Source organism: Sus scrofa, chromosome 15, assembly GCF_000003025.6.
Source record: "Sus scrofa isolate TJ Tabasco breed Duroc chromosome 15, Sscrofa11.1, whole genome shotgun sequence".
Classification (NCBI taxonomy): domain Eukaryota; kingdom Metazoa; phylum Chordata; class Mammalia; order Artiodactyla; family Suidae; genus Sus; species Sus scrofa.
Window position 1 is genome coordinate 96,012,301 of NC_010457.5, and position 27,187 is coordinate 96,039,487.

Below are 27,187 nucleotides of genomic sequence, written 5' to 3' on the forward strand. Positions count from 1 at the left end.
GTGCTTATTTATTTATTTTACTTGTGCCCTTGTTGTTAGACTTCTAAGTTGCCCATGATTTTTCTTGGTTCCATAACGTTGAAATGAATGTCTTTATGGAGAAAGCTTTTGTAAATTCAGAATTAGTTTCCTGGGATGTGCAAAAAAGTATATAGTAACTGAGTATAAACAATTTGCTTAATTTTCTTAATGACTTGACTGTTCATCCAGACCGTAGTAAAAATGTTCTGAAAAGATATTTGAAATAAAAGAGCTTTCAATATTTTTTAAAAATCTTCACTATTTTATTGATATTAAGCATTGTGGTAATTGTGGGTACTGAGTTTTTTTCTTTTTCTTTTTAATAGGCTTATTATGCCCGTGATGCTCTGGCCAAAAACCTCTACAGCAGGTTGTTTTCATGGTTGGTAAATCGAATCAATGAAAGCATTAAGGTACTCAATCTCTGCAACCAAATAAATCAGTTGTAATAAATGGTATTCAGAGTATAAACATTAAGTTAAAGCTGTCTTAATTTTATCATTAGGCAATTGATTGTTCCTTGAAAAGAGCATATCTTTATAGAATTGAAATTTGTCAGCCTTCCATCTATTTTGTTTTGTCATGTGTGTTAAAAGAAACCTCACTAATGAATAGTCTAATGGTCTTTGCAGAGTTGCTCTGAGAGGCAGCACCCCTGGCTCCTGGGTGGGTCTCATCTACTAACCAGTTGTGCACAACTTGGCTAAAGAGGTCTCTTGACCTCTCTAGCTACTAATATGTTCTTCAATAAAATGAGAGTATTGGACTATGTGGTTGTGAAAGACCCTACCTGTTGTAAGATTCAGTGATCTCTTTCTTATGATTAAGCATCTAATATAGCACCTAATACAGAGGCATAATAGTGCCTTCTTTAAATAAGTTATATGTTATTAAAATTTCTGAAAGATCCTATACCAATGTCCTTTCTCATATGTTTAAAAAAACCTAAATTATATTCTCCTAGTTCTGGAACACAGTTAACTTCTAAGTCTATTATATTCCTTGGTCTGCTTTTAGTATTATATTTCATGCTTAAATTAACCATCCAATTTGAAACAATTTTTTCAGGCACAAACAAAAGTAAGAAAGAAGGTCATGGGTGTTTTGGACATTTATGGCTTCGAAATTTTTGAGGTGAGCTGCTTTTTTAAAAAAAATTGTATTCTCTTTATTACTGTGGAAAGGTTGGAAATTAAATCACATTTTCTATAGACAACATTTAATATAATTAATGTGACTCTGAATCTACAAATTACCTTTATAAAGATGTTAACAAAACTTGTGTACGTGTGTGTATGTTTTAAGTGCAGAGACCCACCATTTTGGAGCCAGTACTATTTAAAAAGACTACTTGTATTAGTCCTTGACTTTTGAAGGTACAAAATTCTTACTGGGAAATTTCCAGCACATATATGGATATTATGTCTGTAGTCATCTGTTCATCTGTAAGTTGCTTGAAATTAAGGTAGGATGGTGCCATGAGAAAACCACGAATGGGAAAGGCAGGTGCTGGCTGTGGCCTGGTCAGAGCTGGTCACTTCATCTCTGCTGGACTCAGGCAGAGAGGGTCTGGATTGGATGACCTTATCCATATCTCATCCAGAGAGGGTCTGGATTAGATGACCTTATCCATATCTCATTCACAATATGAATTCTGCTGCAAAGGTTGAAAAAATTGTCTGCTAAAGCTCATAATGAAATTTTTTGAAAAAACTCCATGCTTGTTACAAGTTAAATATTTAAACACTGTAAACTTATATTTGAATTTCTTCTTTACCCTCTTGTTAACTTTGACATTTAAAAGCTGCTTTAAAGTCCTTTTAAAGCTCTATTCTCACTTTTAGGAGTGGTATTTTAGTTCAGGAAAATAATGAGTGGATCGGACTCCTCCTTTCTTAATTCTCTCCACAACTAATGATTTGTGAATTCCTTTAAACAACCAGTCCCTACCAAGAATGACCACCCAAAGATTTGACATGTTCCAGATTACTAAGTTCATAGAATCACAGGGAAACACCACTGCATTCCCTGCAGCTTAGCCAGGCCTTTCTAGTCAATGCCTTTTTTTTTTTTAATAACATTGATTTGGGGGTAGTATCTTCTCCTTGCTTTATCATGTCCTGTATATAATATCTAGTGGTAAATAATTATTGAGGGCTGACTCTGTGTAAGAATTGTGGTAAATATTATATATATGTTGTCTGATTTAATTGCCACAAGAGCCTCATGCAGTCGCTGCTGTTATTATTTCTTCTTTACAGAAGAAGTGAGGCTCTGAAGGTCAAATGATTTTCCCAAAGTTACATGGCTACTAAATGGCAGACTCAGGACCTAAATCTTAGGCCTCCTTGGTCCATAGTAAAAGGCCTTCTACTGGGCTTTTCTTCACTTTTCTCCCCAAACTCATGTAATTGACAATATCTGGAATTAAGGGGGAGAAAACCAAATGTTTTCAGTCCCTGATGCTTTCAGTTTCTGCACCTTTATCATTGTTCCAAGCTCCTGGCTATCATGGGGAACCTTCCTGGAGTTCATCTGTGTGCCAGTGGCAGAGTGTGGCACCCTTGGGCTGTGTGCTGCCCCTAGAGAACTGCCTTTAGGCACAATGTCTGCTTACGTTGGTGCCCCTTTAGTAGACTCAGCAAGGGAAAGCTTCCGGCCCCTTGCTGGAAGGGAAGAATTTGAGATTTGCACATTAAGAGAATTGCTGGGGTAAATGCAACAGTCATGGTGCTAAAATTAGTTTCTTTCTAGCAAGACCTCAGGTTACTGCCACTAAATGGACCCTAAATGTCAAAGTCATTCTTTACAGTTGGCCAGGGAAAAGATTTCTTACCTGGCACACTGCTGACCTTTACTTAGGCTGTTTCATGAACAGGGCAAAAGCAGAGGTCTCACTATAAAGTGAGAAGAAAAAAGGTCATATTCGGTGATATTTCTACAATCAGAAGAAACTTATTTTTATTTTGCCTGAAGAAATTGACTGATCCTTAAGTCACTGGGCATGTGCTTCATGTCATGTCACTGTACATGGAAGCTTTTTTTTAATAGGGTAGCGGTGTCTAGATGGGTCATTGGCTTGGCTTCGTCTTCTAGTATTATCTGATTAGCCATGGGAAAAGAGACCCCCAGAGCCCTCAGGGAACTGAGTTTAACCTCATGAGCAATTTGACCATGTATAAGCAAGGGAGTCATTTCTCTAGTACTTAAACAGTGCCTGATGTGAGCCAGAAGCCAGTGGTAAACAAAGTGGAGATGCTTCTTGTCTGCAAGGGGATTTTGGTCTTGGCCCGAGGATGGAGGATCTCTTGCCGCTCAGGACACATCCTATCTGGTAGGAAGCTCTAATCAGGAAGCTAGATTCCTTCTTCTTTTTTTTTTTTTTTAATATGGAAGTTTCCAGGCTAGGGGTCGAATCAGAGCTGCAGCTGCTGCAGCTGCTGACCTACACCACAGCCACAGCAATGCCAGGTGTCTGTGACCTACACTACAGTTCATGGCAATGCTGGATCCTTAACCCACTGAGCAGGGCCAAGGATCGAACCTGGCGTCCTCATGGATACTAAGTCAGTTTTGTTACTGCTGAGCCACAATGGGAACTCCCACCAGCAGTATTTTAAAGTCCCAGATAATTCCAGTTGGAGTCAAGGTTGAGACCAGCTTGTCTTGCAAACAGAGATCTTTAGAGTGAACTATAAATTCCCAGTATATGTGGTGTTCTTGCTGTTTGACCTCTGCACAAGAGGCCTTTGTAAAACATCCCACCTTACCTACCGTCCATCCTGACCTAAGCCTAATCTGTGTATATATAATATCCTTAAAACCAAATAGGTTCCTTTTTTTTAAACTGATCTCTTTTGAAACTGATCTTTCAGCCTGGGCCACATCCAACCAGTCATATGTCTATAGTAAATCTTAAGATGGCCATAAAATCATTAGAAATTAATTTCCTTGCAGTAAATGCTTTATGTTTTTTCCCTCAATTTCTTGAGCAAATTAAGATTTGTTTTCATTAGAGTTAATTGTTCTGTCCACTTTCCTGTCTAAACTGCCTCAGATTGATCTTCCAAGCATCTTGATTTTTAATAATCTAATATATGTTTTATTTATTTTATGCATCAGCTTATTTGGAGGGGAAGGTAGAGTAGAGATTTGGTTGGGTACTTTTTTTCTTCGGTTGGGCACTTGTAAGATACTTTTACCTGCTTTTTGATACAGATTTATAAAGCTCTTTTTTTCTTTTAATGTATTCACATAAATACCCTATTTGCCATCATATATTTTTCTGAATTCTCAGAAAAATTGTAACACATGGAAATGCCAGGAAGCTTAAAGGGTTGAACACTAGAAAGCCAGATAATTAAGGACCTAAAAGTACAACAAGCTGAAGTACAAAGGCTTAGAGTATGACTTTGGGAGAAGTACTCAGAATCCACATCAGTGCAAAGATGAAAATTTCTAGGATACTGTCCGCTTAACTGAAAATAAACTGATAAGAGTATAGAGGAAATTCTGCCTTTGTTCCTCAGTGAAAATTGACTGCAGGAATTAAGGTTCTGCCTTTTGGAAAGCCCTGGGCATTGCTTTAAAAATTGGACAGGACACTAGAAAAAAATTTTTTGGAATGTTTCTAATTCTGCCTCTTGACCCTACTGACAGTTCTCATGAGAATGTTTTTCAGCTGAGCTGGTGGAAACCTTTCATTTACTTTGGTCTGTCTCTAAACGGAAGAGGGAAACTGATGCATTAAACCATGGGATGATGACATGTGGATTTGACTGCACAACATTCCAGTGCTAGCTGGGTGAATAGCTCTGCCTTGCTGGCCGCATGTGATCTGATGTCAGCTTAGAAAACAGATTAGTGGAACACTGATTCCAAAAATAAGGTGAAGTAAATTAAAGTTCTTTGAGGAGGGAGCTCCTCTCGTGGCTCAGTGGTTAACAAACCTGACTAGTATCCATGAGGATGCAGGTTCAATCCCTGGCCTCACTCAGTGGGTTAAGCATCCATCGTTGCCATGAGTGGTGGTGTAGGTCTCAATGTGGCTCAGATCCCAAGTGGCCGTGGCTGTGGCTGTGGTGTAGGCCGGCAGCTGTAGCTCTGATTCACCCTCTATCCTGGGAGCCTCCATATGCTGCAGGATGTGGCCCTAAACAAAGACCAAAAAAAAAAAAAAAAAAAAAAAAATTCATTGAGGAGAAATATCTAACTATAAATCCTGTTAAAACATAACCGGTTTTGCAGAGTAAGCGAATTATAATCCAGACACTCCAATTCTACAAAGCTAAGTTTGGATATCTTATAACTGAAGACATGGCCTTAGGGTTTCTGAGGAATATTTATAGCATCTCCATAAAATAGTAAGTGTTCTTCTTTTAAAAAAATGACGAAATTAAATTCAAAACAATGTCAGGCAATCTAAATTGCTTTAATGTTTTTCTAGGTACTTATCTGGTAGGTCTTAAATGGACAGGTAGTTTGCTGGGGAAATCTATTGGTGTCCTGTAAACCAAAGCAGGACAGTAGTGGCTGAATTTTTTTTTCATATGACTGAACTAGTTTTGTACAGGCAAAATGCTAGTTATTTTGAATTGGGCACTTATTCATCTTACCCTTGGAAATACCTTGAATGTGGCCATATATCTAGTTAGAATATGATAGTCTGGGTGCAATGGTTGTTTCAAATAGAACACTCTAATAGTTGGGGGAGTGTCAGTGATAAGCCCACTGGTAAGTTTGTCTCATGATTATAGGATTTGTTTTCTAAAATATTTTAAAAGAAAATTGATTCTAGTTACAGGCAGAACCTTTTGTTCCAGTTTTTTTTTTTTTTGCCTTTAATCTTGTATTTCATATGCCAGAGAACTTATAGTTAAAGAGGAAAGAGACCATGTAGATTTTAGAATGAAAATGGTGAGAATTAATACAATTCATAATGTATATATGCTTATTCATCAGTGCTTTTGCTTCAACTTTTTAAAATCAAAGCCTATTTAGAAATATCTAAGAATGTGGGAGTTCCCGTAATGGCTCAGTGGTTAACAAATCCGACTAGGAACCAGAGGTTCCAGGTTTGATCCCTGGCCTCGCTCAGTGGGTTAACGATCCAGCATTGCCGTGAGCTGTGGCGTAGGTCACAGACGCAGCTCGGATCCCATGTTGCTGTGGTTGTGGTGTAGGCCGGCAACAACAGCTCCAATTAGACCCTAGCCTGGGAACCTCCATATGCTGTGAGTACGGCCCTAAAAAGACAAAAAGCCTATATATATATATATATATCATATATATATGATATATATATATATATCATATATATATGATATATATCATATATATATGATATATATATATATATATCATATATATATGATATATATATATATACTATAATGCTACTTTTCTAAAATTGACCATATTTGAGTATGTGTCTGGGAGAAAAAAATGTTATATATTTAAAGGGAAGTTTTCTATAGCTTCAGCCAGCTATTCAATTTTGGAAATGTCTGAGAAGGCGAATATATGATGTTAAATATTTATGTCTTATTTTGAGGATTTTTTTTTTTTAAGTTCTTTAAAAAAAAAAAAAAAGGTTGTTCTTGATTGAGGGCCCATTTCTTGACATTGTGATTTTTTTAAATGTGTTATTAAGGACATTATATATTTTCTGTAAGAATAGTGTTATAATTGGAGAATGCCGAAGAGCTTTCCGCCGATTAAATCTTTGCTAGCACAGTAACACATTTTAAAGCAGTAATGTGGCTCAGTTGCTCTAAAACGGTGCTGTTACATTCAAACTTTTTATAACTTGTAGATAAATATACTATTTCATTTATTATGCAAGAGACTTCATTGTGCAAAAAATATGGAACCCTCTCCCAACTTGTTATATCCAAAATTTGACCTCAAACGGAAGTGTTGAACTATGAGAAATACCAATTAAATATGCAACTAACACTGCTTTTTGCTGAAATAACTCATCGTCTTTGTGTTTGAAATGCCCCCATTTCCTACATAATATTCTTCCTTCCCATCCATCATCCTAAGATGGGCTCAAACTCTAGAATTCTTGATGGAAGCTCTAGAGTTTAAAATGTTGGTGTATTGTATGCTTCTAAATATAGTGAGTGCTTACTGCACTTCATAAGTATAGTGTGAAATGGTATAGAACCCAGGCACCTTGCTGTTTACTTGTGTTTTCTAAAGCAGTCCAGTAAGGGTGAGGAAGGTTCTGAGCTTTATTTAAGGGAATTCTCTAATGGAAAATCCAGGATGTACTTGTTTAAAGATGTTCCCTGAAAGTTTTAGTTTTATCCCTTGGTCTTTCAGGATAGACCTGTTAGGGATGTGTGTTAGACAGAGGAGAAAATTCCATGCATGGGGCATGGGTAGAAAACGGGAGGGAGAGGAGGTTAGTCCTTCATGGGAACAAGCTCCTGCCTACTTCCTCTTTGGGAGACTTAAGTTCATGGGACTGGCCTGTGCAAGAGAGTGCCCGGCTCAGGGATGGAGGTTCCCAGTTCTTAAAAGTACCCAGGATATCAGGTTGCTTTGGAGCCTTCATTTTCATGTAATGATTCCTAGACTCAGTTTAGCTATTTTATAAAGAGGAGTGGTGAAGCCCTGTGAATATTTAATGGCCGTATAAATGGAGAAATGCATTGGACTTGTGTAAGCTGCAGCTATACCTGTGACCAGAGTTTTAATTTTCTGAAAATCATAGATGTTTGCATTCTTTTGTGTCTTTTTTTTTTTTTTTCCCCCCAGGGTTGAACCTGTGGCATATGGAAATTCCCAAGCTAGGGGTTGAATTGGAGCTATAGCCGCCGGCCTTCACCACAGCCATGGCAATGCAGTATCCGAGCTGTGTCTGTGACTTACACCACAGCTCATGGCAAAGCCAGATCCTTAACCCACTGAACAAGGCTAGGGATTGAAACCATGACCTCATGGATGCTAGTCAGGTTCATCACTGTTGAGCCACAACAGGAACTCCCGCAATTTACTTTTTGTGGTTTGTGAAGTCTCGTTTCCCCCTCATTTGGACAATATCAACAACTTAAACATTGATCATAGGCAATACGATTGCCTTCATTTCCAGCAATAAGGAATCACTCTGGCAATTCACAACATGTTTTGGAGGCTGTGAGGTAGGTTTGCGGTAGATGCTTAGATATTTCTATGGGGAAGTAAGCTGGTTTCTGCCTTGATAATTGTGCCGATGATTTTGGTTTTTGTCCTTTAAGCAGCAGGATGAGGTCGGAGTCAAGTTTTTGCTCTTAAACTTTTTCTAGAGCACTTTCCTATCCCTCCTGTTTGTGTTTGAAGGGGAGACACAGCAGGAGCAACACAGGGGTGGGCTGCTGTGGTGGGAAAAGGGAAGCGCTCTGGATCTTGCTGAATCTCTTCCACTCTTTCAGTGACCTGCTGTCTGCCTCTGTTCCTGAGTCTTTGGGTGGATGTGTCAGACACATTTTATTTTTCCTGATAATTTAGAGCTAGAAGTGTTAGATTCTGAAGCCTTAGGACTTCAAGAAAATTATATGGTGTTTCATTTCAGTCAAACTGTATTTATCCTGAATAGCTCTCACCTGTAGCAGAACCACAATTCCGATACCACATGTGGGTATCATGGTCCTGTCATTTGAGTTGATAGGACATGTGTCTTGATTTCAAGTTTGTACCCTGGATGATGAAATCTGTCATTTGCACCAATGAATAACTATCAGTAAGTGTTTACTTTTAGAAGTTAATTGCAAATTAAGAACTGACTGCATTTTGTGTACTCTGTCCCTTTGTGCACCAGAATGCAGTAAGTATGAACCGTTTGCAGTGCTGGTCTGTTGCATGCTCCTGTGTTAATAGCTTCTCCAGTTGTGTAAAGTTTGCAGTAAATGGCCATTGATTAACTGTGTGTGGATATGAAATATAGAATTCATACAGGCACTTACAAAAAATTGAGGAGAAATTTACTTTAGCTCAAACTTACTCTGTAGATTGTGTTGTAATTGTGAAGCTTTGCCTCTGGTTTCTAATCTGCTTGTGTGTATTTCATAGTCCTGTTCTGGAAGCATACCTCCAGCTGTTCACAGCCACTAATGTGTCCACAGACACTAGTTGCTCTCCCCCCCTTCTCCTCCTTAGTCGCCATTTGAAAATTTGGCATAATTTTGTTTAAACAGCTCCACAGGCACAGATGTGTTAAATAACAGAAAGAATTTGCTCCATGAATTTGTTTCCTAAAAAAACCAAGATCTGTCCATATAAATCACTAAAATTTTATTTTATTTGTAAGTTTTAATTTTGGGTCATAGCACTATATAGGGCTATATTTTACCAAACTGAGAAAGCCAGACTTTCTCATAAAGAAATGGCCTTATACTGATTATAATAAGGCATCTATATGAGACTGACTTCAGCTGCTAGTCAAAATGATTAAGCTCTGAGTTTTGGAGCACATGATTTTTAAAACTTTATATGAAAAAGGGTACTGGGGAATGACCCTTGTGTCTAAGGCTATATTTGTTGAACATTTTGGATCAACAAATGTGTGCCTTTTAAGTAAGGACCTTCAGGATTAAAAAAAAAAAAATTCATCTTTGACTACATTTAACATTCAAAGATTAGTCAGTGATAATTTATATGTGTCATTTATAGTTTAGAGTTTAAAATTTCCCCCAATTAATTAGTTCATTAGTGATTAGAACTGGCATGTGGTCAGAAGCTGCATCCTACGTGTCATTTAAAAATTTGTCCTTGTTGCACTAGAGTTGATTTTGAAAGATCACCTTCCAAAAAACTCCCTGACTTTTGCTCTCATCTTTTATGGAGAGATTTGTAGGCAGTTGCTCTGTGTTCACAGGGAGTAGCGAGCTTCAGTTCTGTGGTTACACGTGGACCCTCATAGCCCATTAGGCCAGGACTGGCCACCTTAATGGGAAAGGAGTCTGGTTTTATCAGTGGTGGGATCTTATTGCCACTCACTCCCACTTCCACCATCTCCTTTCTCCTCAAAAGAGAGATAGAAGTGAAAATAACAAGTTTTTGTTATCAGATCTACTTCTTTCTAGACGATGGGGTGTTTGATAAAGTGTATTCTTCTAGCAGACATGCATTTTGTGCCCTCAATATGTACGACAGTACATTCAGCCCCCTGGATTGTTCAGATAGGATGTAGGCATGGCTCTTCATAGGCAATAACTCTAATACGAAGAAGAAACTTCTGAGACTCGTTAGAGTGATAAATGTATGAGCCTTCTGAGCGGAGAGAGACTCTCTCTAGCTAGGAGATGATTTTCAGTCTGTATTTTGCAGGGACTTCATTCATTCATTCATTTATCAAATACACATTGAGCACTTGCTGGGTACAGGGCGCTGCAGGCCTGGGCTTCCCTTGGTGAACAAGAGACATATAGTCAGCCCTTGCCCTTGGAGGAATGAACAGTCTAGTGAGACAGATTAATAGGAAACCAATCAATCCATGTGTATGCATCTATACACATAGCTGATTTTTCAAAAGTGCTGGTATGTATGAATCAGAATGAGGGTGACTCTGGTTTGGGGAGTAGGAAGTAAGGTCAGGAAGACTTTCTTGAGCTCGAGTTTTACCTGAGAACTTGGGTGACAAAGGTTATAAATCTTGCTGTTTCTTTGCTGATCCTTTAGGAGTAAATGTATTTTCTTTTTTCTTTTTCTTTTTTTTTTTTTTTTTTTTTTTTACCATGTATGGGCTGCTTATTTGACAACTAAAATTCTTCATTCTCCAAATACTGCATAACTTATGTATCCTTCATCCATTCACTTGACTCATGAATTGTTTCTCGGCTGCCTGCGATGTGCCAGCCTCTGTCCAGGAGCTGTGCACTGAGCCGCAGCTGGGTCTGCAAGATGGTGTGTGACGTTTGTCATGGAGTGAGATGCTAGAGGGGCATTGTCATGGGAGCTCTGATGGCATGCTTTATAAAGCTCTCTTCATTTTTCTCCCTATAGGACAACAGCTTTGAGCAGTTCATTATTAATTATTGTAATGAAAAGCTGCAACAAATCTTCATTGAACTGACTCTTAAAGAAGAGCAGGAGGAGTATATACGGGAGGTAATGTTGAAAAAAATTTTTAATGTTCCTTTTTTTACTCATGCAAATGCTGGATTCAGATGACTATACAAACACAACCCTAAAATCACATCTATCAAAGTTTAAATTTAACCGTATTGTCTTTTAAAAAATTATTTGCTATGACATCTAAGATAACTGGGATTTTCTTTGCTGCTCTGCTGCTGGTGCCCAGGACTGTGCTCAGCACATAGTAGATGCTCAGTGAACATCCGGTGACTGACTTGAGTCTCATTGGATTCCGATGTTCGAAGTAAAATAATACCCTGTTAAGAACATAGTCTGGGGGAGTTCCCGTCGTAGCTCAGTGGTTAACAAATCCAACTAGGAACCATGAGGTTACCAGTTCGATCCCTGGCCTTGCTCAGTGGGTTAAGGATCCAGCATTGCCGTGAGCTGTGGTGTAGGTTGCAGACAAGGCTCGGATCCCGCGTTGCTGTGGCTCTGGTGTAGGCCGGCGGCTACAGCTCTGATTCGACCCCTAGCCTGGGAACCTCCACATGTTGCAGAAGCGGCCCTAGAAATGGCAAAAAGACAAAAAAAAAAAAAAAAAAAAAAAAAGAACATAGTCTGGGATGAATGGACAGAAAACTGTGGCACATCCATTCAAGGACATACTACTCAGCAAGAAGAAGGAATAAACAGTTGATGCACACCATGACATAAAGGAATCTCAGATCTGTTTTGTTAAATGAAAGAAGCCAGACTCAAAAGGCTACATCTATATGAGTCTCTTTATATGTCATTCCAGAAAAGGCAAAGCTATAGAGGCAGAGTGATGGAGACACATTTGTCAGTAGTTGGCTGGGGTGGGGTTGGGTTGGGTGTGGGCCACCAGGGCAGGGGACCATGGGAAGCTGTAGGGAGGTAGGAGTGTGACTGCTAAGGGCAACAGGAGGGGATTTCGGAGTCTGATCATGGTGATAGCCACCTGACACTGTGCATTTGCCAAAATTTTATAAGAGAACCATATACCACAAAGGTCAATTATCACTGTATATAAATTTGAAACTAATTTGATGCTTTGTTCAATCATGAAAAGTATTGATTTTCTAACATCTTGTAATAAAAGCAGGTAACATTTGTTGAGTACTTACTATATGCTAGTGTTATGGATGGATTATATCGCTTAATGTCATTTGAAAGTAATCAGCAGGAGTAATATCTACAAAGTCCTTTCATCCTTAATTGTCAAACACATACTTGGTTTTCACCCTTTCATGTTTAAAATAGCCTTTGCTTTTCTAAGTATAAATTTATTTATTTCAGACCAAAAGGAGAAATTTTGTTATATCTAATTGTATTATATTTTTCCTTTTCACTTATTTACCTTAATATTTTAGTAATGCTACCTAGTTTTCTTTATTTTCTATATTGTCATTTTACGTCAAGGACACCGAATCCTCTTTTTTTGTCCTCTCAGTATAGGTTTTTCAAATGTGATTATTATCCCCAATGACTTAGTAAAATAACTTATCTACTCAAAAGCTAAATCGTAAGTTTTTCATCTTCCATTTAGAAATCATCATGCTTTAGAAACATTTTATACTTGAATGGCACCTTTTTAAACATAAACTATCCCAAAAGCCAGATTCATTCTCTTCCTGTCTTTTCATCATAAAGAGACTGCCCAAACTTTGATCTATAACTTAAAACAATTTATACAGATTGTCTTAACAGACTTCTAAGCGTATATAGAAAGATCCCTAATTTGCCATATGAATTAATTTTCTACCCCTTAGAAGAAAAATAAATGTTTACACTTATGGACAGAGTGTAAGCAGGCACAGAATGATTACATTTGACCTCCCAAATTTGGCTTAGTAGCTAGTGTTAGAACCAGTGGATAGGTTTTTGTATCTTTCCTTATGTTGAAAATATTTTGTCTTAGCACTGTTCTATTTTTATATTTGTAATAGTTAACGGCCCTCCAACATGAGATTCACTCTAAAATTAATTTCTTCCTTATGATTACAAATTAAGAACAAAAAAATCTAGCCTGATATTCTTGGGATCAAGTTCTGACTTATTTCCTTATAAACACTGTAAATATACACAAAGTAATATTGACCCAGGGGCCCGTTGAGTGGATGGCCCGGGGCCAGCGAAGTGCATGGGAAATTGCCACAGATGGGAGAGTGGGAGGGGAGGCAGTCTCAGCACAGGTCAAGGGCGTTTACTTCCATCAGATCTTGTCAGTGCCTGGACTGCTGCGTTATGAAAGTTTTGGGAACCAGAAGATGACATTTGCAGCGCTGACTTTAGAAAGGAAATTTTCAGACAGGAAGAGGAATATAGGAGTTCCTGTGTAGCTCAGCAGCTTCAGGATCCAATGTTGTCCCTGCAGCAGCTTGGATTGTTAGTGTGGCTTGGGTTTGATCCCTGGCCCAGGAATTTCCGCATGCCATAGGCACGGCCAAAAAAAAAAAAAGTGTCATATAGTAGGATGGGCAGTTTTGTGTTCTACACGGTAGTGTTGTGGCATCATCATGTGAAATTTTATTTTGTTCTGTTTTTCTTTTTCAGGGCATAGAATGGACTCACATTGAATACTTCAATAATGCTATCATATGTGACCTGATAGAAAATGTGAGTATTAGGCACAGCTTTCTAAAGAATTTCTTTATAACCTAATTCACTACTTACGAATGATCTCACTGCCTTCATTGTTAAACTTTAGTATTTTCACTATTTGAACACTTTGAGAACTACAGAGTTCTGAAAACTTTATTATAACCTAAGAAATCACATATAGTTCTTGAACATGTATATAGACAGATGGACATTTTGATGCTTAGCTGGGAACCCCAGGCTCATCCTGTTGCCACATCACAGAACCTGTTTATGACGCTCAGCTGCCATGCCCTAAGGTGCATCATTCTTTCTTGTGTGCCGGGAACCCAGGTCCAATCCACAGCTCCTAGAAATATGAGCACTGATCAGAGGAGACTCAGATAAAAAAGGTGTTTGCCAAATCAAAATATTCATTTCATTTCTAAAATTCTAGGGACCTCTAAACACTCTATGCAGTGCTTGTTATTAAAAAGGTAATTGTTGGTGAGGGTGTGAGGAAATAGTAACCGTTGTGTACTGATGGTTGAATGTAAATTGATGTAACTGCTATAGCAAACAATAGAGAGATTCCTCAAAAAATTAAAACTAGGACTGTGACGTGACTCAGCAGGCCCACTCCTGGGTAGATATCCAAGAGAGGCAGAGTCAGGGTCTCAAAGAGTTCTTCACTCCCCTCTTCACTGCAGCTTTATTCACAATAGCCAAGACAGGGAAACCACCTAAGCGTCCGTCTGCAGATGAATGGATCAAGAAGACGTGTGTGTATATATACAATGGAATATTGTTCAGCCATGAGAAAGAAGGAAATCCTGCCATTTGTGACAACAAGGATGGACTTTGAGGATGTTATGTTAAATAAGTCAGAGAAAGATACTGTATAGTATCACTTATATGTAAAGGCTAAAAAAAAACTCAGACACAATAAAATGAATGGTGCTTGCCAGGGGCTAGAAGTGGGGGTGGGGGACAGGGTGTGGGGGTGGGGAGGCATGTAAGTCAAAGGGTACAAACTTCCAGGTGTAAGATGATTAAGTTCTCGGGATCTAACGTACAGCATGGTGCTTATAGTTAATACTGTATTTTACACTTGGAAGTGGTTAAGAGAATAGGTCTTAAATGTTTTCACCATAAAAAAAGAAATGGGGAGTTCCTGTTGTGGCACCACGCAAATGAATCTGACTAGGAACCATGAGGTTGCAGGTTTGATCCCAGGCCTTGCTCAGTGAGTTAAGGATCCAGCGTTGCCGTGAGCTGTGGTATAGGTTGAAGACACAGCTCGGATCTGGCATTGCTGTGACTCTGGCATAGGCAACAGCGCTGATTGGACCCCTAGCCGGCGAACCTCTATATGCCGCGGGTGCAGCCCTAAAAAAGAAAGAAATGGTGATTATGTGATGCAATGGAGGTGGTTAACAATGTAGAAATGTGTCAAATCACCATGTTGTATACCTTAAACTTACACGATATTTTATGTCCATTTTATCTCAGTAAAGTTGGAAAAAAGTTTTTAAATAATTACAACAAAAAACCTATGTCATTCAAGCTAAGATAAAGGAGGATAAATGGACAATCTCAGGAACTGAATTAAGTAGGACTCCAGGAGTGGTTGGTGTGGACCATAGCACTGCTTCTGGGAAAAGAGGAATAGTGTGTGTGTAACTTCACGGGCAACCAGAAGCCGTGGGATTTTTCAGGTTATAAATTATGTTTGCAGAAAGGCTTAAAGTGTTGAACATTACTACATAGTTTTTAGTAACCTTTCTAAATCTTAAGGTTTTTGCTTTTACATCATATTCTGTACTTTATTTTGGATGAACTGATTGCAGGAAGACTGGTTTGTGTGTAAAAACCTGGAAACTCTTGCCTTATGCTTAGAAATGCTCATACTTTTAGCTTCAAAAACAAAGTCATTGGAGACAATGCATAAACTTTATCTTGCTACAGTCTTTTTAGCTGACCAGTGTAGGTGAGTGCTATGTTCCAGCAGTAGAATCACAGGCTCCAAATATCCAGCAAATCATCTTCTATTCATCTCTAACAAGACCTTTTGAAAATTATATAATTAGCCAGTATCTTTTCTCTCAGTATTCAAGATATTCCTGAAGGCTGCTTCTTTGATTAAATTGAACTTTAAAAACAGTATTCCGAAGCATGACTGTTTTTCAGTTAAAAAATAAACTTTGAGAGATTTGAACAGTGTTGGATTGTGAACACTTAGTATTCCACCTAAGCAATTCAAAACGCTAGTCTAAAATCCAGAAAAATCAGTGGATTTCCATCAAGATTTTTTCTGGTGAATTTGGTGACCCGAGTCATTTGCTGTGGGAATTTTGACTTTTAGAAATGGCGACAAGGACATTTTTCTTCATAAATACAACATCATAGTTAAGTATTTCCCTTTAAAAAGGGATTTACCAAAAAAAAAAACCAAACAAACAGTGATAATACACTTTGTTTAACTAGATTATCTCAGCCAGAAATCCCCTTGCATATATGATTAAAGAAACTCATGTTCATGTAGGAGCCCTGGCTGCATAAAGGAAATGTTTCCTTCCAGCATTGCCTAACAATAATGTCTATTCTGGGGCTGTTAGGAACACACTTGATTCCTGAGAGTCCTCACTTCCCCCAGGTTTTGTGTGGAATGAATAAATGCTGGTCAGAGGATGCTGCAGCCTTGTAAGGAGAAGGGGACAGGAACGGAAATTTGGTGGTGGAAGTGGTGGGGCCAAGGGTCCGTGGATTGTTCTCTGGGGAATGGAGACGTGTGGACCAACAGGGGCAGTCGAAGCAGCAGCAGCCTTTATTCAGCAAAGTAGAAGATTCTTGATTTTTGATTCATTTAGCTGGGCTGAGCACTCTGGGGATAAACACGATCACGGGGTCTGAATACCCAACCAAAAACCATGCACTCGTGTTTAACATCTGCTTTGAAATTTTTTATGGAAGAATTTTATTCTGAACTGATATTCTTGAAACACAGCTTGATTGCATTGATCACTAAAAGCAGCATCCCAAATCATATCATTTTCTCCCCCCCTCACAAAAAACACACTTTATTATAAATACAGGAATGATTTGGAAGCATCTGAAACCAGTTTCCTTCTCAAGCTATGAATCAGAGAATGACCTTAGAGTGGTTTATGACCACATGTTACAGAGACAGTGTTGTCACATTGGTTTCTCACTTTCCTTGTTTTTGAATCTTTGAGGTCTGATTTGCTTTTTTCTAAGCAACATGGATTTCAGTCATCAGCCAGAGAAGGGGGCTGAGGTGATTCCTGAGTTCTGTTCTGTGGGGGGGAAGAGACTCAATACAGAACCCCCACTACCACGCACCTGGGACACTTTGAAAGAGGGCTGATTTCCTTCAGGTTTTTGTCATTTGTTTTGATTCTCTGCTTTTTGTTGTAACTGAATGGAATTTTTCTTGTGACTAAGTTGGTTGTGTTTAATGGTGTAATTGGGAATCATTATTCAAACAATACGATGAGGAAGGAAGGAAACCTTTTTATTTCCTTTCTTCCAGAACACAAACGGAATCCTGGCCATGCTGGATGAGGAGTGCCTGAGGCCCGGCACCGTCACCGACGAGACCTTCTTGGAAAAGCTGAACCAAGTGTGCGCCACCCACCAGCACTTTGAGAGCAGGATGAGCAAGTGCTCCCGGTTCCTCAATGACACGTCCCTGCCTCACAGCTGCTTCAGAATCCAGCATTATGCTGGCAAGGTATGGGGATGGCAGTTGTGCCCAGAAGAACCATGTGCCTCAGAGATGGCATCCTGACCAGTGCCAGCCCTGGAGGATAAAAGGAGCTGCCAAAAGATAAGGATCAGTGAATGCTCAGTAAGAATAGAATCTGGACCATGTTGAGCAAAATCTTACTATGAGATGAAAGGAAAGCCAGTGGATTTAATGAAAGTGTTCAAGTGTGTATTAAAAATTGATTTCATTATTTTCAAGCTCTAAGCTCTCCTATAAAAAAGATCTATAAATGCTAATAAAAGATTTTCCAGTAAAAATGAGAGTCACTAGAGTTTCCTGGTGGCTCAGTGGGTTAAGGATCTGGCATTGTCGCTACTGTGGCTCAGATCACTGCTGTGGCTTGGGTTTGATCCCTGATCTGGGAATTTTTACATGCCATGGCCGTGTCCGAAAACAAAACAAAACAAAATTAGAGATCACTAAAGACAGTAAGGTTTTAAGAGCGCAAACCAGTGTTCCCATCGTGGCACAGTGGAAACGAATCCGACTAGGAACCATGAGGTTGTGGGTTTAATCCCTGGCCTCGCTCAGTGGGTTAAGGATCCAACGTTGCCATGAGCTGTGGTGTAGGCCACAGACACAGCTTGGATCTGGCATTGCTGTGGCTCTGGCGTAGGCCGGCAGCAACAGCTGTGATTAGACCCCTAGCCTGGGAACTTCCATGTGCAATGAATGCGGCCCTAAAAAAGCAATTGGGGAAGAAAAAAACAAAAGCGCAAGCCATTTAGCAAAATTAATGAGTTCTTAGATTGAATTTTGAAATGATACTGGAGAAAACATCTACTTTTTTAAAAAGCATTAATTTGCTTAATATTTGGGATAATTAGTTTTACATCGTCAACTGTATAAAGATAATATTAAAAGCAATTTGGACAATATATTAAATTTTAGAGTCCTAAAAGATTTCTAACTGGATTTAATACCTCCTTTTTTATAAATAAAGTTGTATACTTCAAAGGGGAAAAAAAATCTAGACTATGTATTTAGTAGAAATGAAGTATGTAGTATCTAAATTACGTTTAGTTTCAAAATGTTGGAACTTGGTACTTCATTTTTTTCATTAGCCCAGGTTATTAAAAGATACTTTTCTGGTCAATTTCTTTGCTGGCTTAGGATCCCTTTGAAAATATAAGTGTTATCTCTATTTCCCCTGGCTCCTTTTAAACATACTAGAATTGGCACGTGTCAACTAAAAAACACAAGTAAAACCTCAAAAATATGCTTCAGCACCAAAAAAAAAAAAAAACACAAACCCTAAAATCCTTTGGAAATGTTATGATAACATTTTTGGAGTTTATTCTTGAAAATCCTGAAGGGTAATAGAATTTATTTTGAACTCTTCTGTGATTTAGACAGATGGAATTTAAACTTGGAGGCTAATTTGGTATTAGAGTGTGACTAACGTGTTGGGGATTTTTTGATGGAGAAAGAAGATGCTACAGTATAGATATTCTCGGGATATTTTTAGCAGTTGTTTGATGTTCTGGTGTGCAGTATGTCAGCCCCTGAGTCCCCTGTGCTGCTCATAGGTACTGTACCAGGTGGAAGGATTTGTGGATAAGAACAATGACCTTCTCTACCGAGACCTGTCCCAAGCCATGTGGAAGGCCAGCCACGCCCTCATCAAGTCTTTGTTCCCTGAGGGGAACCCTGCCAAGATCAACCTGAAAAGGCCTCCTACAGCTGGCTCCCAGTTCAAGGCATCTGTGGCCACTCTGATGAAAAACCTCCAGACCAAGAATCCAAACTACATTAGGTATTTCCGGCACATAAAATCCTTTGACTGTTCAATTATGAACGCACTCTCAAGGAAGATCATTTTTAAGTTTACTTAAATCTGAGTGTAGCCCAGGCAGAGGATAACTAAAGTACTTACAGATCAGTGTGGTGTCTTGGGTTTGCTTAAAAAAATCCTCCAAGTTCCCGTATGGCTCAGTGGGTTAGGAACCCAACTAATATCCATGAGGATGCAGGTTTGATCCCTGGCCTCGCTCAGTGGATTAAGGATCTGGTGTTGCCGTGAGCTGTGGGTGTAGTGTGAAGACTCGGCTCTGATGTGGCATTGCTGTGGCTATGGCTGTGGCCAGCATCTGCAGCTCTGATTCGATCCCTAGCCTAGGAACTTCCATATGCTGCAGGCTTGGCCCTAAAAAAAAAAAAAAAAAAAAAAAAAAAAAAAAAAAAAATTCCACTTCCCCTCAAATAAGGAATTTTTAAAAGGTTAGGGGTTGGGGGAAGTGTGACCGGGGATGGAAATAGATACTTAAAGGAATTTAGTTGTTGGCACATAGGGGTCTCACGTTCCTGGACTTGTTTTTGTTTTTTAATGGCAAGAAACAGAATGTAAAAATTTTTTTTTCTGGTAAGGGTTTTGCCTAAACTGGTTGGACTCATTTGACGTTCTTGTTATATTAATTTGGAGCATTGAAGCAAGAGGGGCTTCCTTTGCAGGTCTCGTGATAGGAAATGTGTGCCTCTTTCTTCCCCATGAGAGTTATTGGCCTGAAGAAAGTCATGATCTCTGAAACAATTTAAATGTTTTCCAGTGAATAGAAAGAACTCCTTAAAAAGCATCCAGTCTTTTTTTTTTTTTTTTTTTTCCCCTACTTCCAGGGCACCTTAGATCTCAAGATTCAGTCAAGACCAACTCTAACGCTAATCCTCTAACTAGGATTAGTTTGTGATGTTTGTATTTGGGGAATTAGGTAGACAAAGGTGTGTGCCCAATGGGTCAGAGTTCATGTGGCGCATGCACACCCACACGTGTCTCCTACACTTGTCATTGAAAATTCAGTTATGAGGAAGTTAGCGTGAAGTACATTTTTATGTTTGGCTTGTTAACCACATATTTATATTCATAACAGACGTAAATAGGTAAAATCCCCTGGTTTGACTGCAGTCAGGTTAGAACAATATGTTAGGTAAAGCTCCTAGTTTCAAGAAAATTAACCAGGAAACTTTGTGTGATGGGTTGCTTTGTTATCAGTTGAATAAGCTTTTTTTTTTTAAACCATTAAAATTCCATTGAGGTATAATTTGCATGGGATGATATGTACAAATCCTGGGTGAATGGCTCTATTATATTTTTTCACCACTGATTACGCTTTGGTAACCACCACTCAGGTCAAAACATGGACCATTCTGTCACCCCAGCAAGTAATTTTATTCGTCTTGCCTTTTAGTAGCTTTAATGTGTCTCTAAGAACTCTTAGCTGATATACTCCAAGGTTGTCAATATGTTGTCTTTTTTTTAAATTTTTTTAAAATCAGATTCATTTTAAAGCCTGTGTTTTTCCATATATACTTTTGCTTTTTTTTGCCACTGTATGTTGAAGAGGGAAAAAAAAAAAACTCTTTTATTTCTCATTCATTTGCCCTGATGCCTTTATTGAAAATCATTTGAATGTATGTATAGGAGTCGTACTAGTGAGTTAAATCACTAGTATGTTCCATTGATTTGTTTGTCCTTAAGCCAAAAAGTAGACATCGTTTTTATAAATATAAGAGGAAAAGCATAAAAAACACCAAGGTTAAACTAGGTAAGATTGAATTGTCCATATATTATTATGTGTGTGTGCGGAATTTATTTGACAGTTGTAGCCAGGCGGACATAACCATAAATGTTGAACAATGTATTAATTAGGACACAGAGATGACTGCAAGGAGAAATAACAGGAACTTAATCAAGACTGACATTTGTTTCTCATATAACTTCTAAGTATTTGTCCTCCAGGGCTAATAGACAACTTCTTCTATGTTGTGGCTCTGTAGTTTCCAGAGTTTTTCCTCTTCTCTGTGTAGTCCAAGATGACTCTCCACCATGTCACCATTCCTGCCAGCTATTATCAGAAGAGCACGAAGGGAGAACAAGTGACCTCCTAGTATAGACATACCAAAAGTGGCAAACTTTACTTCTGCTGTGGCTAGAATTTTGATCACATGGCCACACTACTTGCAAAGGAAGTTGGGAAATGTAGTCTTTCCTTGGGCAGTAAAGTGCCCTGTTGCAAAGGAGGGAGATAGAGGGATTTAAGGAGATGGTGTTTTTAACTTTTTCATTGAGGTACATAATATACATTCAGTACCACAGAGTACATGAATATTAATTGTACAGGTTGTTGAATTTTTACAGCAATAAGCCTGTGTAACCCCATCTAGACCAAGATGAAAAACATTTCCATCAACCCAGAAGGTTCCTTCCCTGTTGATTTCCACCCCTACCTCTCCCCAGAAGTAACAGCCATCCTGAGTTCTCACCAGGCATTAGTTTTTCTAGAACTTCATCTAGATGGAATCATAAAATATGTGCTCTTTTATGTCAGATGTCTATCCCTTAACAAAATGTCAGAGGTACTCATCCACGTCATGGAACATATTATTCTTTTTTATTGCTGTGTCTGCAGTGTATTTGAGGTTTTTGTAAAATGAGTTGAAACAATTTCAAAGGAAACGACTGGGTTTTCCGAGAATAATAAAGAATTATCTCACCATGAAGTAATTATATAATGATACTTTATAAACCACAAATTCCTAAGAGACAGCCCTTAAAACCTAAAATCTGTATAATCCTTTAGGTGTATCAAACCGAATGATAAAAAAGCCGCACACATCTTCAACGAGGGTCTGGTGTGTCATCAGATCAGGTACCTGGGTCTTTTGGAGAATGTCCGCGTGAGGAGGGCGGGCTATGCCTTCAGGCAGGCCTACGAACCTTGCCTGGAAAGATACAAAATGCTGTGTAAACAAACATGGCCTCATTGGAAAGGACCAGCAAGGTAAGACATTCATTGATCCTATTTAATAATAAAGTTTTAAAGCATACAGATAACCGTGGTGTTTTCTTCACATGCTATTTAGGCAAAACAGAGTTCTATGAAAAGTTGGATATAATATCTGCCTTTGGACCCTCTTCCATCAGGTTGTCATTTTGTGCTAATTCTTCCTAATTGTATATACTCTTGGTTTTCTTTAAGGTCAAGACAGGGCTTGTCAAATCCACATTTGGAATGTGTGTGTCCATAGAACTTTTAAAATATGCTGTGGCAAATTAGGAGGAGGAGAACTTGTAATCGATAAGTATATTTGTGTAGAATCATAGGAAAGTAAAGTTAGAAGCATCTTAGATCACTGCTCTCAGCCTTTTCAGTTTTTGTTTTTGTTTTTTTTTTCCTGTGGAATTAACCCCAGAGAGTAAGTGGGTGGGCATGGAGGTCTCCTTCTTTGCCCAAGTCTATATCAGTTGAGGACTAGGTATAGGAGCAGATAGGGCTCACAGTATCAGTGTTATCATGAGAATAGCCAGAATGGAGCATAGGGCAGAACTTGGGGCCATATGGCTTTCTGCTCATCTGCCCTGAATTGTACTCACCTGTCCAGTCCCAGACAGCGCTAGAGAGCGCTGGGCCACTGCAGACCTGTCCCATGGAGCGGCCCCTGTGAGCTCTCCACAGAGAGAACTTGTGTGCTGGCAGCAGGGCTGCTACAGGAAGGAAGTCAGTCCTCACCTGGGCAGTGACCTTTCTCATGCTCTCACCAATCCCAGAAGTTGCCCCTTTTCTGCAGGCCATAGAAGCTCTCCCAGCAACAGGAGGGCCAAAATGCCTGTTTTGTAGGGTTTTCATTTTACCATGCTGGTGTTGCCTCCATGTAGTCATTGGACCTGGCCTGTCACAGGAACATCAGCAGGATTAGATACTCACCCTGTATCAGAAGAAGATAAACTCTAGACATGTGGTATGGTCTCTGCTGCATAGTCAACACCCAGATAGTGTAAGGTCTGGGTACTGTTTCATTTCCCACTGCTAATTTCCAGGGTATTATGGTCAACATCTACCATAATACACAGAACATATATTCACTCTCTGCTTGGCATCTAGTCCAACGGTTGGTGGGACGAAGTTTAATATTAAAGACTGATGTTAAAACCAGGTCTGGAGAGATCCTGTCATAGCTCAGTGGTTAAAAAACCTGACTGGTATCCATGAGGATGTGGGTTCAATCCTGGCCTTGCTCAGTGGGTTAAGGATCTGGTGTTGCCATGAGCTGTGATGTAGGTCGCAGACGCAGCTCCGATCCTGCATTGCTGTGGCTGTGGCGTAGGCCGGCAGCTACAGCTCCGATTCATTCCCTAGCCTGGGAACCTCCATATGCTGCGGATGCAGCCCTAAAAAGACGAAAGAAAAAGGAAGGAAGGAAGAAAGGAAGAAAGAAAGGAAAGGAAGGAAAGAAAGGAGAAAAGAAAGAAAGAAAAAAAAAAGGTGCAGGATGGAGAGGGGGTTAGAGCCAAGTCCTGGCCTTGCCCCCACCCATAAGACCTATGTTCTTTTGCATCCCATCAGCCTGGCACTTAGTACTCTTGGTCCCTGCCCACAATCTCAGCAGCAGGAACAATGTTTAAATTGTTTTCAGGAATTAACTGAGTAGGTTCAAAATAGATCTGAGTTTCCTGCGTACCCTTCTTGCGCTGGTTGGTATGTTGTTATAGGTATATGGGTATATTTGATACAAGTATTGCCTCTTCTGATGAAATCAAGAAATTGGCTTTAATACCATATTTTCTTAGAATTCATAGTTCTGAACCTAAAAAGCTTTTTTAGTGTTTACTTGATTTGGTTTAATTCGTGGGATTTAGTCTGAAAATTCTTTGATGGAAGGGTGCTTACTGAAAGAACAGTTAAACTTGGAAGTGAAGCTTTTTTTAAAATATTGCTGAGAACCTCATGTCATGATTTAGGATAAGATAACCTATTTTTGTAACTCAGAAAACTTACTGTTTTTTTATTTGTTTTTATAGAGCTGGTGTGGAGGTTTTGTTTAATGAATTGGAGATTCCTGTGGAAGAATACTCCTTTGGTAGATCAAAGATATTCATTCGAAACCCAAGAACAGTATGTAATGAAAACTTTATACTCTGCATTTATGTTATAACCATGTAGGCAAGTTTTTAAAGGATGTTTAACCTCATAATATTACCCAAGATGCTACCAAGAATGCCCCGTTCTTGTGTTTTTCTGCAATGTCCAAGAGGATGGGTTAGCAAAGTGTAATGGAAGAACATGTGTATTTTTTATAAAACATTAAAAACTTTGAACTGATAGATTATACAGCATTTAGGAAATCATAAAGAAACTGGTGTTACCACAATAAAACCTTGCTAATTCATAAAAAGTGGTAAATTCAGTCTGTATTTGTAATATCTGAATTCTACAAAATTTTAGGAAAAAATAACCCTACTCCCTAGAATATATGAAGTCACCCAAATTAAAAATGTTTTAAAGTTGGAGTTCCTGTTGTGGCTCCGTGGGTTAAGAACCGGACAAATCTCCATGAGGATGTGGGTTTGATTCTTGGACTTGCTCAGTGGATTAAGGATCTGGCATTGCCACAAGCTGTGGCATAGGCTGAAGATATGGCTTGGATCTGGCGTTGCTGTGGCTCTGCAGCTGGCGACTGCAGTTCCAATTCAACCCATGGCCTGGAAACTTACATATACCGTGGATATGGCCCTAAAAAGACTATATATATATATATATATATATGTATGTATTTTTTTTTTTTTGAAGTAAAAAAGAACAGTTAAAATTCTACTTAGTAATGGAGTTCCCGTCGTGGCGCAGCGGAAACAAATCCAAAAGGAACCATGAGCTTTCGGGTTCAATTCCTGGCCTCACTCAGTGGGTTAAGGATCCAGTGTTGCCATGAGCTGTGGTGTCAGTTGCAGATACGGCACAGATCTGGCGTTGCTGTGACTCTAACATAGGCCAGCAGCTGTAGCTCTGATTAGACCCCTAGCGTGGGAACCTCCATGTGCCACAGGTGTAACCCTGAAAAGACAAAAGACCAAAAAAAAAAAAATCTACTTAGTAAAGAACTCCAATGAAGCTTTTATGTAACTGAACAGACTAGCATGAAGTATAACTAACATAGTTTATTGGAAATTTGGAGAATTTGGAAGTGTTTAAATTGTTTGAGAGAAGCCTTGCCAGCACCTCCCTTCCATAATAATGTTATCCTCCTAGATGGATGTAAAGGTAAATCTATAGCTCAGTTCAGCCCTTATGATTTGTCATAAATTCGAAAATACTGCAACCTAAATTGTGTATCTTGGAGTTCTCTGGTGGCTCATCGTGTTAAGGATCCAGCATTGTCGCTACACTGGGTCAGGTTGCTCCTTGGCCCAGGAACTTCCCTATGCCACAGGTGTGGCCAAAAAATAAGTAACTAATAAATAAATTGTATATCTTGCGTGAATTCATCTAAAGAGTTTTCTCCTGGACTACTATCCCTATTATCTGTAACTAAGTTATTTTTTTTTCCTCCGTGTGGCTCACTCCAACATCACATTTTATTTTCTGATAACTTTCATATATGTCATGAGTTTTTGGTGGCTTCTTCATAAATCCATCTATTATTTCCCAGTTATTCAAGTTGGAAGACCTGAGGAAGCAGCGTCTTGAGGACCTGGCCACCCTCATTCAGAAGATTTATCGGGGGTGGAAATGTCGCACACACTTCCTCCTGATGAGAAAAAGCCAAATTGTGATCGCCGCCTGGTACAGGAGATACGCGGTGAGAGTCCCAACATTTTTGATTGGTAATAACAATGCTTATTTGCAAATATTTGTTACGTACTTAACTACATAGGTAATTTTTTACATCTTTCATCCTCCCAATGGCCTCGTGAAGTGGATGCTCTTCTGATCCCTTTTTTAAAGATGTGAAAACTAAGGCATTGAGCTGTTATGTAACAGCTACTAAGTGGCAGAGACGGGGTTTGAATCCAGGACAGCTTCAGAGCTCAAGTTTAGTTTATTACGCTGTCTTCCACTGATAGAGGTGTATGTAGTGGGAAATCTGCAGCTTGAATTTGTTAGCAAATTGAAGCAGGGAATGTCATTTAACCCTTTGAGTAGGGTCAGTTTTCCAAAATAATTGGCCATCCTCCATTGATTGTAGGAGCACTGAAAGTGGCTTTAATTGCACAAAGCTAATGCCGCATTTTAGTAGAATTCTAGGTTTGGAGAAAGGGTTATGTTTCCTTTAGTCCTCAGATATCTGGCCCTTTGGGAAAAGACTCAAAAATAAAGTGTATTTACTTGGTTGATATGGAATTTCTTTTTGGAATTTTTTTTCTCACTCAATTATAGGTGTTTCACTGGAGGCATAACAGGTTTGAGGGAAACCTGCAGGTTTGCCTCTAGCCGAGCGTGAACTTGGCATTGTGTTCTCACAAAATGAATTTTAGTGATAAGAGCACTGCTTCCAAATGCGTTTTTGTTATATACTTTCTCACTACAGAGTCGCAAAATGAATTAAAATTGCAATCTCTTTCAGGGTATTCTTCCTCTTTTTTAGAGGTAGAGAAGTTTTGCTTTAAGGGAGTGTATAAATCAGGACATAACTTATGCTGACCTATTCTCATGTAATACATTTTAGCGATTTCATGAGTTATTGAGTTATTTAAATGAGTTATTCCAAGTTTTAGGAGTTAACGAGTTATTTAAATGATTAAAGAAAAATTGCATGATCTGTGAAAGAAAATCTTTTAAATTGCTTCTTCTAGCATAACCGACAGTACAAGTGTTAAAGTAGGACCCTATCCAGCCATGATAGATTCCTGTGTTTTCTGCAAAATCCCAGAGGACTTTGTCACCAACCTGGCTGTACATAGCAGTGTACTTAGCCTTCTGCAGATCCTAATGCTCTGTTTTCTTT

At 38.9% G+C, this 27,187-nt stretch overlaps 1 protein-coding gene across 10 annotated transcripts in view; it reads left to right on the forward strand.

The window, feature by feature from the left end:
* The window catches only part of MYO1B (myosin IB), a 192,011-nt gene that overhangs the window by 137,903 nt on the left and 26,921 nt on the right, over window positions 1–27,187 (forward strand). For 6 of the 10 annotated variants that reach the window (XM_021075958.1, XM_021075964.1, XM_021075961.1 and 3 more), the window contains exons 12-20: window positions 348–434; window positions 1,090–1,155; window positions 11,011–11,115; window positions 13,660–13,722; window positions 17,237–17,437; window positions 19,003–19,229; window positions 22,048–22,248; window positions 24,267–24,360; window positions 25,892–26,041. In XM_021075958.1, the coding sequence (XP_020931617.1) occupies window positions 348–434; window positions 1,090–1,155; window positions 11,011–11,115; window positions 13,660–13,722; window positions 17,237–17,437; window positions 19,003–19,229; window positions 22,048–22,248; window positions 24,267–24,360; window positions 25,892–26,041 (1,194 nt within the window). Of the gene's footprint in view, window positions 1–347; window positions 435–1,089; window positions 1,156–8,827; window positions 8,834–11,010; window positions 11,116–13,659; window positions 13,723–17,236; window positions 17,438–19,002; window positions 19,230–22,047; window positions 22,249–24,266; window positions 24,361–25,891; window positions 26,042–27,187 lie in introns of all 10 variants that reach the window. The other 4 variants (XM_021075956.1, XM_021075960.1, XM_021075963.1 and 1 more) reach the window with 1 other exon arrangement.